At 34.7% G+C, this 13,918-nt stretch overlaps 2 protein-coding genes across 5 annotated transcripts; both read left to right on the forward strand.

Moving 5' to 3' along the window:
* The first annotated feature begins 4,061 nt into the window (after nucleotides 1-4,061).
* On the forward strand, nucleotides 4,062-11,751 carry LOC110940897. Of its 4 annotated transcripts, none has more exons than XM_035990090.1 (18): nucleotides 4,062-4,353; nucleotides 4,749-4,888; nucleotides 5,215-5,292; nucleotides 5,367-5,436; nucleotides 6,367-6,484; nucleotides 6,569-6,656; nucleotides 6,746-6,910; nucleotides 7,419-7,495; nucleotides 7,814-9,037; nucleotides 9,123-9,390; nucleotides 9,474-9,570; nucleotides 9,875-10,002; nucleotides 10,100-10,184; nucleotides 10,286-10,424; nucleotides 10,507-10,718; nucleotides 10,824-11,129; nucleotides 11,233-11,310; nucleotides 11,384-11,751. In XM_035990090.1, exons 9-15 carry the CDS (start codon nucleotides 8,897-8,899, stop codon nucleotides 10,561-10,563), a joined length of 915 nt encoding a protein of 304 aa, XP_035845983.1. In that variant the 5' UTR covers nucleotides 4,062-4,353; nucleotides 4,749-4,888; nucleotides 5,215-5,292; nucleotides 5,367-5,436; nucleotides 6,367-6,484; nucleotides 6,569-6,656; nucleotides 6,746-6,910; nucleotides 7,419-7,495; nucleotides 7,814-8,896; the 3' UTR covers nucleotides 10,564-10,718; nucleotides 10,824-11,129; nucleotides 11,233-11,310; nucleotides 11,384-11,751. The 4 variants fall into 4 exon arrangements, with proteins under 4 accessions (XP_035845983.1, XP_035845982.1, XP_035845984.1 ...); XM_035990089.1 differs by having other exon boundaries at nucleotides 11,406-11,751; XM_035990091.1 differs by having other exon boundaries at nucleotides 6,569-6,652; nucleotides 11,406-11,751.
* LOC110943367 lies at nucleotides 10,600-11,573 on the forward strand. Its single transcript, XM_022185119.1, has 4 exons — nucleotides 10,600-10,674; nucleotides 10,824-11,129; nucleotides 11,233-11,310; nucleotides 11,406-11,573. Exons 1-4 carry the CDS (start codon nucleotides 10,600-10,602, stop codon nucleotides 11,571-11,573), a joined length of 627 nt encoding a protein of 208 aa, XP_022040811.1.
* Nucleotides 11,752-13,918: the final 2,167 nt, after the last annotated feature.

Here is a 13,918-nt window from a genome sequence, read left to right on the forward strand (position 1 = left end):
GACCCACCAGGGTCATGCGCCTCGTACCCATGCGTCTGCATGCCACGTCATTATCTGGTCCTTGCAGCACTTGTGCTCCACCACGCGCACGCGGTCAAAAATACAAAGGCGGCGATGCGAGCGTGCGAAGTGTAAAGTGCGTCATCAAAGCGCCACATTGTGCCTCACCGCCCACGCTGCGCGCGCGTGCACGTGTTAGGGTTCGCACCCTTCGTGAGTACACTTAGTATGTGCTTCCATGAAACAATAAGGATAGAGAGTTTCCACTTAAATACCCCTTTAAGTTTCATCTCTCCTCCTATGTGGGACAAGATGCCACTTTCCCACTTTTTCAGCATTCAAGTTTCAAACACCAAACTTTGAGCATCGATATCTCATTAATCTTAGCTCTGTTTTGGACGTGGTTTAATTCGTTGCGAAGCTCTTCCAACATAGAACACAAACCCACAAATAAATATATAAAGCCCGCTCATTTTCTTATATTTATTTCTAGTCCAAAATATAAAAAAAAAATCATTTTCCTATATTTGTGAAAAAATGTCATTTTCACAAATTTCCAACAAGGTGAGGGTACGTTTTAGTGCACCCAAACAAATACCCATCAACGACCTATTCCGCTTTCTCTTTTCTCTCTTTCTACATTTTCGGGCATCCCTCATCATCTCTTCTTCTCTTTTTTTACCTCGAAAGGGATCCCATCATGGATCCATGAAGACTCTCACATCCCAACGAGGGGTTCCTATGAAAGATGGGCCACGTAGGCCTTACCAACGAACACAAATCTTTATCAAAGATGCTCATAAATACAACCATTAGGCTTTAAAGATTTCCCCAAATAGTCAACATGGTGTATACATTAAAGACAGACTATGAGTTATAATTGAGGTTATTAAAAGCTGTTAAATTGTTATAATAAAGTGTTTTGAGGCCCAATCTACACATGGTAGGCGAAGACAAAATGCAACAAGATTAATTACCGGCGAATCTACCAACTAAGAAACACTAAGGACCACAAATGTGTTAAAACATAGTGTGGGGTCAAAATTTAAAACAACACAATTAAGGGGGACTATAACTACAAGGGACTTTTAGCAGGTACGTCCTTTTGATCTAAACCATGTATTTCTTCTTTGTTTATACCTCTCAACACGCATGTCTTTGTACTCTTATGATAACAATAGTAAAATTTCCTTATTTTTGTTTCCGTATAAACGTTGTTGGGTTATACGTCGCTATATCACGTGACTCGATTGTAAATGGCCTGCACATTGATTTGCAAAACAGAACATCGTTAAGACTCGTTACAGAAATGGGGTTATTCCTGTAACACCACCATCCGGCGTAAGAATAAGTACTCGTAGATGGAAGATAAAGTGTTTGAGAGAGAGATCGAATAATGTTACCTTGTGATTTCATCGTTTATTTATAGTTTCTGGAGAATTAGGGTTTCCCCTTAAATTGGAGAGTGGGTTACACAGCATCTCCTATCTTCTCGGACATCATATGAACATTCTATTTGCATGGGAATATTTTTCATAACTTCGTTATTGATGGTTTACCAGACCCGAGATAACTGAGCCGGGTCATTCCTCCACACTTTCACATACATCTATAGCAATCATTATAATGTGTGTATTATACTATACAATATAACTCTATATTACATGTTAAGTAATCATAAAATAAGAAAAAACATGACAACATATCTTATCTAATGATCATACTAACCAAATTTAATGATCATTATGGGAGAAGAAAACAACTTGATTGAAAGAACGTAAATTAGCTTATAAGTATTCATCAAAGGTGACAAAGAGATGGGGTAATTGAATCGCTCAAATATCAAAATAGTATGTTTATAAAGTACAAGTTAAGACGGAGGTCAGCAGGGGCGGACCTTATATATACGGTGCCGTAGCACGGGCTACGGCTCAACTTTTTATCAGTAGTGTTAAAAAAATTATTTTTTTCGGTTTTTATACCAAAGATACCCCTGAACAACTACGATGACACCCCTAAAAAAAGTCTGTAAGCCCAAATCAATTGAAAATAATAAGCCCAAATCCCAACTGCCCAATATGTTAGCTCAAATCAATTGAAGATTGTAAATAATAAGCCCTATTACCCAATATGTTAGCCCAAGATAATAAAAGATTGTAAATAATTGCCCAATTGCCCTGAAGTTTTAATGCACGACACGACACGGCACAACTACGAGGATACCAATCAATTGAAAATAATAAGCCCAAATCACAATTGCCCATTTCATCACACTATAAGCGATGATTATAAATTTGCAAACTTGAATGGAATAAGTGATCCTGCACGTGTTATGGTTGAAACGGGAACGCATAGTTCTTGTCCTTCAGTTTATCGGGTAGTGAAGCTAGCTTTGCTTTTAACGGTTGCAACCGCAACCGTTGAAAGATGTTTTTCGAAATTGAAGCTTGTCAAGATGGATTTACGCAATCGAATGCGTCCGGAATTTTTGGACAACGCTATAGTTTGTGCGGTCGAAAAGATTTTTTACGTGAAGTAAAAGAGGACGATGTGATGGAACGATTTCAAGCTATGAAAAAAGAAGATGACAAATCTATTAGGTATTTGTTTTACTTTATTTATTTATCGTCTTTTTTAATATTGTACGATTGCACGGTGATTTTTTTTTATACCCATGAGTTAATGTTCTAGTTCCGCCACTACGGAGGTGAATCGATTATAAACATTTTTCGTTTAATATATAATTTTTTTTGATAACAAGTATGTTAAAACAGTTATAAATATTATATTCTAAGAATAACTTAACTGTTGTTAAAAAGTAATTTAGAAGATTATTCCTTTAAATTTGATGCATATAATATTTAACAAAGTTACTTTTGATGTGATGAGCTGTTTTAGTTTTAAGTAATTAGGTTGGATATGTAACTAGAAATAATAATGTTTATTGTAATAGCTTATTATATTTGTTCACAATAAAGATAATATACATGAAAATTGAATGATTTGATCGGTGATTCACGATGGTCGATGGTGGTTTGGGTGGCCCCCCAACAACCCTACCCTACCCATCCCCCGTAAAAAACGCTAGAATTGACCAGCTGAAGAAAACGTTGACAAGTCTTCAAGTCATGTAGCATATTATTATTATTATTATTATATTTTTTTCTAATTTTTGGTTTTACTAACATTTCTTTTGAAAAAACAAGATGTATCATAAAGGTCCAGATCCGTTCTTATTAATTTTCTAGTTTGCCATGGCGACAGGTCGTTCCTGATGGATGATACACTTTTACCCATTCTTTTCTTTGAGTACTTTTGACCTTTAGTGACACTTTTGGGATGTCCTTATATACAAACTTTTTTTTGAAAAGAAGATTGAATGTTACCAATGCAAATTTGTTGTGGCATCGACTTTCTTGTTTTAGCTCATAACCTTATATGTTATTATATAATTTATTAGTTCTATGGCCTAATCGAGAAATGCTTGATGTTATGTTTTGGCTTCATAAGTGTTGTTGATCTGGCTAGTTACTAAGACATAATTGATGTGCGCTTCAACATTGGTTACCCTATCTTTTATCCAACTTTTTCTGTTTGGTATGAGGTAATGAAATGGATGGGAGAATGGAATGGACGAGGTAATAGAATGGACAAAGGAATGAAATAGATTATTTCTTTCCATGGTCTTGTTTGGTTACCGTATGGGAATGAAATGAATCATTACCTTGTAGTGTTTAGTGGGCAGAAAAAAAAAGAAAGAATAAAATCGACGATGGGTGACGATTGTGAGTGGTGGTAGTAGTCAATGCAGGAAGGATAAAAAGATGCAGGAAATATAAACAAATGGGCACAAATTATAATTTATATATACTCTAATTTACATCAGGTTTATGCATATGCAAGTTGTATTTTTTGCTTATTTTGTTTTTTGTGCTGTTGTGGTTTGTACGTTATGTGCACAAGGTTGTAAACTTTTTGTAAGAGCCGCGTGTCCTTCCTTCCTCCACATATTGGGCTTCCATTTTGACACGTATCCTACCTTGGCGTCACAAAACCCTCATCGGTATCACATTAGAGAGAGAGAGAGAGAGAGAGAGATGAAAGCAAAGAGAGAAAGGCCGGGTCGCCAGGGACATGCGACGGAACCACGGCGGCGCGCCATCTCCGGCGTCGTCACTACACCATAACCCACCTCTTATATGAAGTTGTTGAATAAATAGCCACTGATCAGCCAATCTCCGATCGTCATCAAGTCGATTTTCATGGCGTTTGTGTATATATCTTTCTAATTACAACATCACTCACACAATTTGATAGTTGGTGTTGCTCAAATTCTTGCAATTTTGCAGCTAGGTAATGATCCACACATTTTCCCCAATTTACATTTGAACGATTTGATTTAACCGGAGCTTCATTTAGCATAATCTGCTTGAAATTTGAATGTTACTTGATAATTTGTTGTTTTCGTGCATTTTTAATTATATCTGGAATGTTAATAAGGTTATATTAAGATTAATTTTTGTTGGGGTTTTGCTCAATGGTTTGTAGAATTGGGTTTTGACTTTTGATATCTTCGTGGACAGAAATACTGTATTTTTATTTCTGGGTCTCATTTGTAGAGTCCGTTTCAACCTAAGTCGTATCAATTTGTTGTGGAATAGATGATTTTATCTTAACAAAGTATTTTTATCACCATTGTTACTATGTGACTGTTGCTCAGCTGTTAGATGGTTTGATTCTGATTTTAGAAAGCGGGAAGTGCACCAAGGCAACAAGGTCTAAAAGGGCGCAAAAGCACACACTTTTTGTCGGGTAGAGGTTCTGTGTCGGTACAAATTGTTCCAACCAGTAGCAACTGATCCATACCAGCAGACTTTGAAGAATACATGTATGATTTCTTATTTATAATTGCCTGGATATTACTTGTCATGGTCTCCACCAAATTCAAGGAGAGTATCGATTCATTAAAATTATGGACTCATAAATTGAATCAATACCAACTTAGTAATATTACCTGTGCTTATAAGAGTCAAACGGTTTACTAACATGGAGACAACAAAAAAATGTACCCATTCAGACAAACGGTCCGTAGATCTTGAGAATTTGGCCGAATTTGGCCATGCTAATTGGCACCCATTCTCGGTGTCGTTTAGAGGGTACTGGACTTTTAGTATATTTAGAGATACTAATCTGCATCTTTTCTTTCAATTATAGTTGGATTTTTGTGGAAAGAGTTGTTCTTCTTGGAGCACCGGTTGCTATAAAAGACGAAAAAAGGTAGCTGTTAGGAAGGTATGGAGCATGTTCTGTAATTTAAACTCTGCATTACAAATCAGTTATAGTAGGCATGATGTACTCTTGTGCAGGCTGTTTCAGAAGATTGATCAACGCTTATTGCACAACCGATTGAACGGTTTGAATGGCCTTTCGAGCCAGGTACACCGTAGACATCATATTTTATTAATGGTATGTTATAGTTTGCTAGATAGTTTTTTATAGTCAACCATGGTCTCCTTAGTCAAGGATTAACTCGAATTGAACTCGTGGATGTTCCTGAGTCGAGAATGTGAGTTCTGTATCTCATTATTACCCATTTTCATGTATAAAGTTTGGCCTGATCAACCTTCAAGGGGGTGGCATAGTGGTTAAAGCCTGACAGCCTAAGTTCCTCTAGCAGACCTCATGTTCGAATCTAGATTCTTACGAATCCTATTAGTTAGCAGGGTATTAATGGGTCCCTTGAATATTCCGCGTACAAACAAAGAATAGATTTCGTCTGATGTATAAACCAATATTCTGTGTTGTGGCTGCAAGTTGATGTTACAGAAGTCATAGAGGGCCATTCTTCATAACTATAGGGTACCCGAGAGATACTAGATCGCCTTGATCTCGACGTGTATTATCCGGTTTCTAAAATCACTCATACGAAGAGTCTAGACACAACTTAGTAGCTAACAGAATCTGATATGTTATTTTGTGTACCTATATGTTCATGGGTCATTTTGATGTATACGCTGGCCGATAAGGTGATTCTCATAAGGGCTTTAGCCTGAGGTTTCATTATATGTGTAAATATTGCTCTGTTAGAGATGCAATAGCTTTTCAATAAAAAGATTCTAATATCAGCAGATGATCATGAATGTCTCAAGTACCCGCTTCAACACAATGAAGGTTGCCCATTTAATATTGAGAAAGAAGAAAAGGGTTAGCTTTTTGTCAATAAGGGTCGGGTCAAAACAGGCTGGGTTAAGTTAGAGACATTTTTGTTTGGTTCCTTTTCTTGGTTTTTTTTTCATAAAGTATTAGTGTATAAAATATAATTACTAAAACTATATCTATGAATGCTTATTTTCTAAACTCTTTTAGATGCTGATGGAAGCGGTACTCCCGTCCTTAAAAGATTTAAAACCAAAACAACCACCCAGTGATCAACCACCAGCTGCAAACATGTTCTTTTCCCAGATAGAGGATCTCATGTTTTGAGGTATTTGAATACATTTGTTTCTTAAATTGATGCATCTTCTCATTGTGATTAACGACTGCTGATCTTAATCATTGTGTTTCTTAGATGTCCATGAGGTGTTGTACCGATGAACTACGTGTTCGAGCAGAAGAACTCTTTAGAACAGCAACGAGAGATGTGAAGCACTACGTAGGTACCAAATTTATTAATCTTTTGTATCTACTACTATATGATGATTTTTAGAACACGAAATAATATTTTAGTTTTTTCTTGCTTCTTTAGAGTTCTGGAAACAGGTTCCACCCACGGAACCTTATCGTGTAATTCTTGGTGATGTAAGGGATAAGTTATATAAGACACGTGAACGTGCTCGCCATTTGTTAGCGCATGATATATCGGACGTTCCAGAAGAGACAAACTAGACCTTTTTATACCAATGTTGAACAGGTATCACCAATTACTTCCTTTATATGAGATATGGTGGCAAACTGGACCTTTTTACTTATGATTGGTCACTGTGGATTATGTTTTAATTACTAAAGGTTAAAAAGCTAGCTTAAAAGAAAATGGGCTGGAAATTTATACTTTGCTTTGTAAATCCATTTACAGCCAATTGGTTTCCTACCTTGAGGTAAATCAGTTCTCCAATTTATCCAACTCATGGGTTGCACAAAATTGTTCAATAACCAACTTCTTCAGTTCTTCCCACTTCATCCTCGAGTGTTAGGGGTATTTGGAAGTTTTCTGAAAACGATCATGTGATATTTAAATACAATGGTCATCTTTCAACGTATATTTCCCTAAATCCAATTACTATAGAGAAAGAATATGATCCTTACACATCGCATCCAAAGATATACCCTTTGTATATATACGTTTTGCTTTTCTAGGTATTCTCAAAGTAATATTTTTATATATTTTTTATTACTTGCATTTACATCTGTGCATCTTGTAGGAGTTCGGGAAAAGCATTCAGCTGGAGATGTAAGGGGGATTCATGGAATTACTTAAAGAAAAGCTTCCGAGTTAGATGTAAGTTTAGTTCTCTCAAGAATTAAGTCACTTATTGGATAGCTATACAATATAGTTACATAGTATAATGGAAATGAGTCAATGACCAATTACCCTAAGTGTGCCCTTAAGTGGCAAACAGGTCAAACGTGTACTTTATTAGTTTAGGTTCAAATGGATGGGGTTAAGTGGGCTAACTGCTAAACATTTGGTGTGTTAGTTACTAAATATGATAAAGAAACTATATTATTACAATGATAGTGTTTTTAATTAATTTGAATTACAATGATAGTGTTATTCTAATTAATTTGAATTTTATTTATTTGTGTTCTTGACTAGATATGGGCCAAATCTGTTAATACGCATGGCGCATGACCCGGATAGCTTTTGGTTAGTCATATGACACATGCGTTTTATGAACCTGATGTCTTTTTATAGTATGGGTTGTAAGAATTTATGGTAAAGGTTTTATGAATTAATAACATACTTATTTGTTGATTTTTTTTTGTTTTACCAGTTTGACAAATTATATATATGATAACCTGAATCAAACCACTCGAAGGAAAGTGAGTCGAAAGTGCCACATCTACCCCTCTTTCTAACAAAGTTTGTAGAGTGATTCGGATTAGCGCGCCGCAACGCGCGCATGGTTGAAATCTAGTTGACTATAGTTTTGAATAACCATGATAAAAAATACACAAAATTGGAGAATAAACAGGCACCGCAAATTTAGATATATGTCCTCAGCGGCTCAACTTATAAAACTTATTATTTTCTTTTCATTTATCGAAGCAGATAGATAGAATTTAAAGAACGTAAAAACAATTTCTGCCACAGATCGTCTGCCGCAGCTAATTATATTATACTTGGAATTATAACTCATAACCCATCTGTACTTTTTATAAAAGGAGAAATTCAAGTGATATAAGAAAAGCTGATGTGTCAGCAGGAGAGGGTGTCCAACAAGGCTTTTCTTATCTCATTATTACATCATAAAGTCTAATATTAAAAAACTTTAAAATTCAAAGTTGGCCCACATCAAACCACTGCCTTGTGTATTTTCAAATTTTCAAGGTCTGACCCACATTCTAATTCTAAAGGGCAACCACTGCCCATCTACGAGAAAGTAGCAGCTGGTTACTTTGGCAAATGTATACTTAGCAGCAGCAGGTGTTGTTATCTTCCGTAATACTTTTAGATCAGCAGATGTTTAATGCTAATTACCGGGAAATTCAAATTTAAATATGCATGGGAATAAGTAATTAGCAATTAATGCATGTCACTCAGATTCAAACTCCTATCAATCATCTTTCTTATATAAGGCTTTTCTTCTCATTTCCCTCTTCATATTTCATCACGCTTTCATCTTCTCTGATTTTGATATTTGAAATTTAATCACAACCCGAATTCCGAATTAGAAGCATGTCAATATCAGTTGACAGTAATAATCTTAGTTTTGTTAACGATTTGAATCCTGCTAAGGATATGTGGAACATGAAGGCGAGAATTATACGAAAATGGAATCAGGGTTACAAAATGGAGATCATCTTCATTGATGAGAAGGTAATTTATATCTCTGTTTTTCTGTTTTATTTTAGAAAATGTAGTGTTGTATGCTAAAAACATAATTTTTTTAAATGTTCTTCAGGGTGCTAAGATTCAAGGAGGTATTAAGAGTCATCTGATACCTGTTTTTGATGGGCAGCTGCAAGAAGATGCTGTTGTGATTCTTTCGAAGTTTGGTGTTGGTGAGAATAAAGATTTATATAAAGTAGTAGTGCATCCTTATAAAATCAACTTTTATAGATGCACAATTGTTACTCGTGTGAGAGATTGGCAAGGTGTTGTATATGGTTTCAATTTCAGAGCTTATGAAGATATTCTTCAAGGAGAGGCGTTAAACGCTTTGAGTGTTGGTAATGTATATTTTTGTAATCATGTCTTGCTTGTATAATATTAGAGATTTTTACTTATATTCTTCTATAATATGATCATGTAGATGTTGCTGGATCTGTGATTTCTTGTGGAGATCTTGAAAGCTTTGATCGACCTCCAAAGGAGACTAAGAAGATGAATTTCGATATTGAAGATTTGGAGTAAGTTGTTGTTTATATGTTCAGTCATGTAGTGATCACAAAATGCATTTAATGATGTTAATAAATAAGATGAAGAATGTTTGTATTTAATGTTGGATCATGTAATGGTAATAAATGAGGTTTATATTGTTTGTATGTAATGCTGAATCATGATAATAAATGAGGTCTACAGTTTATTCTTAGTGAATATAGTACTGAAATTGAAACCATTTGCTACTTTAATAAAAATGTTATAGTTTTCCTGATTTATTTTCTGTTTTTATTCATTCAATGTTGTTTTGATATGAATATTTTTTTCATGTAGTGGTAAGGTTTTGTGGTGTACTATGTGGAATGATTATGCTCTGCAGATTAAGGACTTCATTTCTAAAGTCCCACCTCATGAGCATGTGATGGCTGTTATACAGCATGGAAAGTGTAAGGAATGGAAAGGTATTTTTGTTACTTTCTGCAAATCATAACTATACTGTTTATTTCTGGCAATATAAAGACAGGTATACATTAAATATCTATATACTTTTCCGTGTAGGTGAATATACTGTTCAAAGTGACAAGTTTGCAACACGAATTTTTCTGAATCAAGAAATTGATGAAGTTGATGAGCTAAGGAGGAGGTAATTGTTAATATAATTTCTATTATATATAGATGGTAAAGTCAAATACTTGGTTTCATGTCATTTGTATACTAATTCTAATCATTTGTGGTATTCAAAAGGCATATATTGAAGTTTGGACAAGGGAGTAGTTCTACTTCTCAGACGATACTATCGTCTCAGAGTATTTTTCCATTACATAAAGAATTTGTAACTGAAGGTGTGAAGAAACATGTTGATGAGATTAGCGAGATAGAAGAGGTTTCACTTCTTTGTATATAGTTTGGTTGTTTTTTTGGTTTGTCACCTGCGTGTTTTTACATGAAGTGTTGTGTTTTTACAGGAAATGTCTTGTGTTGTGGTTGCGACAATTAAGATTGTGCAAGAAGAGTATGGTTAGTTTTATGTTTCCTGTCGTAAGTGTTTCAAGAAGGTGATGGGTAAAAGTGAATACTTGCAGAATGTTGAGAATGTTTCAGATGATATTCTTCGATTGCCTGCGACTTCTTTGGTTTGTATCAGATGTCATACTGAATGTACATCGATCACCACAAAGTAAGCAATGATGATTATTTAGAGTTATATTTATATAAGTAACATTCTAAGACTCATATTTGAATATAGTTTTGCAGTTTACTTAGTTAGTTGTGTATATTTCAGGTGCAAGTGCTGGTGCAGGATGAGAGTGGTAGTATTTCTTTTGTTATGTTTGATAGAGATGTTCAGAAGCTTCTTGGATTAGCGGCGAGTGACATAAGAGCGACACAGGTTAAGGCCAATGATACTGGATTCCCTCATGAGACATTTCGATTGATTGATAAGAAGGGTGCTTTTAAGATTGATATTTCAGAGTTCAATCTTAAAAATGACTATCGTGTTTATACTGTGCAAAAAACAACTGAGGATCCAGTAATAATTGCTGAGTTGGTTGGTGGAGATGGTAATGGTGATGAAAATACTGATGAGGTAGCATATAAAATTACGCGTTCAATCTATTTATTTTTCTTTTGAGTTTTAAACACTGGATTGTGTACTTTTTTATATGATATCATATATTATGATCCTTTAGGTTACTCAAGAGGTAGCTGACGTTAAAGACGTTAACCTTTCAGACTCTTCTCAGATGTCTGCTGAACGAACTTCAAGGGTGAGTATTTATTTTTAAAGTATGTTTAGTACGTTTAAAAAGAGTTCATTATTTTATTAAATGAGATCAATAGTTGTTTTGTGATCTGTTGGAAGGATGTTGTCTCTGTTACGGCAGACTCTTCAGTCGTTGAAGTTGAAAAGGATTCTGGATCAAGTCTGAATGGAAAGCGGATGGCTCAAGATACTGATGTTGCCAACGTTGGTGAGCTATCCACTAATGTGAGAAGAACCCGGAAGAAGCTGACTAAGGTTAACTATTAGATGCTTATGAAAAAACAATTGTTATGAGAGATAAGTAGAAACCACTTATTTTTTAAGAATCCTTGTGGTTTTTATTTATGTTTGTTAACTGTTGTTTTAACAAACTGTGGTTAAAAGTTTTGTTTGTAATGGCTACAATGATGAATATGTTATGTAATGTCTATTGGTTGAATATCAAGTAAGGTTAACCTTTATTATACATGTTTGGTGATATTGATGGACTGGATAAGTAGTAGGGTTGTATATTATTGTAAGATTGATGAATGAAAATTTAATCAATTGTTTAGTCGGAAAACTGTTGGGGTCTGAGATACATTAACATCTGTTAGAGGCTAAGCACTGTTATAGTGTGCTAACATCTGTTAACCCCTAAGCAGTGTTAAAGATCTGTTAAAGGTTAAGCACTGTTAAAGGGTGATTCAACAGACTATATGAGTTGTTGATCATCATCCGTTAAACATCTTATATTATAAATCTTTTATTCAATTGTGTAATATCTGTTGGTGCATAGCAGAACTTAGGTTCATCATACATTTTGCTTCATCAGCAGAGGTTATAGTGTGCTATAACGTGCTAACATCTGTTAACCCTTAAGCACTGTTAAAGATCTGTTAAAGGCTAAGCACTGTTATAGCATGCTTCAACAGACCTTATGAGCTGTTGATTATCATCTGTTAAAGATCTTATATTATAGATCTTTTGTTGAATTGTCTAATATCTGTTGGTGCACAACAGAACTTAGGTTCATTATACATTTTGCTTCATCAGCAGAGCTTCTCTTTAGCAGACTTTTGCTTCAGCAGTCTTTGTGTTAACAGACCTTTCGGTTCATCAGCAGAGTTTGTTTGCCTCATGTGCTGAGGTTGTTTCGTTTAAGTAACAGACTTTTCTTTTAACAGTGGTTGTCTTCAACAGACGTTTTGGTTTGCAAAGTTTAGCGAAACAAATGTTGAGTTTGTCCCTTTGGTAGGAGCAGTTTTTAAAACACTGTTATTTATAATTCCAATTTGTATACTATTTTATTAATTTTGAGTGTTATATTTCTTTTTGTTGAGTGACCGGGAAATGTAATTGAAAATAGTAATGTTTAGATGCAATATATAGTAATTTTTACTTAAAAAATATAAAAAGGTAAAACCACAGTTTTGAAAGTATATACTAAGATTAGATAACTTCATTCCTAAGTTAGTTTCCAAACAAGAAATTTGTCCATCAAACATGTCAACTAAAACATAAATTATACAAGGATGAAAAGGTGTTCAAAGATCATGTCAACAAACTTCAAAGTGTATTTTATCTCCTCTTACACTTTTTTCTTCGACTATCTCAAACCTCAGCTTTTTCCCCACAGATATTCCCGTTTCATCCATGATACGCTGCCAGTCTGTATGCATCACTAGATGGTTGTTGTCGTCAGGTGTTCTAGGATCTCTCCTAACAACCAGCTGTACCAAAAACTTCACATGACCAAATGACAGCACAGCTTTACGGTAATCATTTAGCTAGTGTTCTCGAACAAAGTTCCTCGGTATTGCCTGTAAAGGAAAAATTTTTCTTTAGTTATTCATTCAAAATAGAATATACTTTAAGTAATAACAGGTAGATCCAAGATTATAAGTAAAATCAACTATATTAAAAGTGGAAATGTAAATACCAAGCTGTGTGTCTATAGAACATGGTATTCAAACTGTTTTTTATAATGTGGACGCCTTTTGCGGTGTTGGTGATTGGTACGGCTGCAGTGATGTTTTGTCTCTCCGTGAAGTACAATCCCGTCTTTGTTAAAAACCTTCACAGTAAAGTTAAAGTCGTCTTCAGGAGTACTTCCCATCCATTGAAACAGCAGTTGGCAGCTTTCCTCAATATCATTTTCGAAGCAAAAAGTTGTCCATCCTGGTCCCATAAAACCAGCAGCTAATCCCTTTTTATTTTCAGGAGAGAAAACATAATGGACATCAACTTTACTACTCTGCTTTGGTCCATGTACTTTGGCAACCAAGTTATCAATTTTTAATCTCCTTTACGACAACAGCTTCAGCAAATCGTGTGGTAAATGCTATAATTTTCATAAATTTTAGAAATGTCATATTAGATTTTATATAGGATACAAAATATAAATTAGAAGTTTTGGTAACAGTTCAAAAGATACACTGGCAATATATAAAAATAAGTAGGAATTTTTAACCTGCTTGCAGTATGTTTCTTCTTCAGCCTGTATCAAGCATCCATAAACATAATCTCTGTTCGATCCATCTTTTCTAATCTCCAATCCCTCATTGTCCAAAACATTTATCTCAAATTTTGCTTGCTTCAATTTTTTTAAATATAGCTTGTCTATGTTGTTA

Source organism: Helianthus annuus, chromosome 5 (assembly GCF_002127325.2).
Source record: "Helianthus annuus cultivar XRQ/B chromosome 5, HanXRQr2.0-SUNRISE, whole genome shotgun sequence".
NCBI classification, from domain to species: Eukaryota; Viridiplantae; Streptophyta; class Magnoliopsida; order Asterales; family Asteraceae; genus Helianthus; species Helianthus annuus.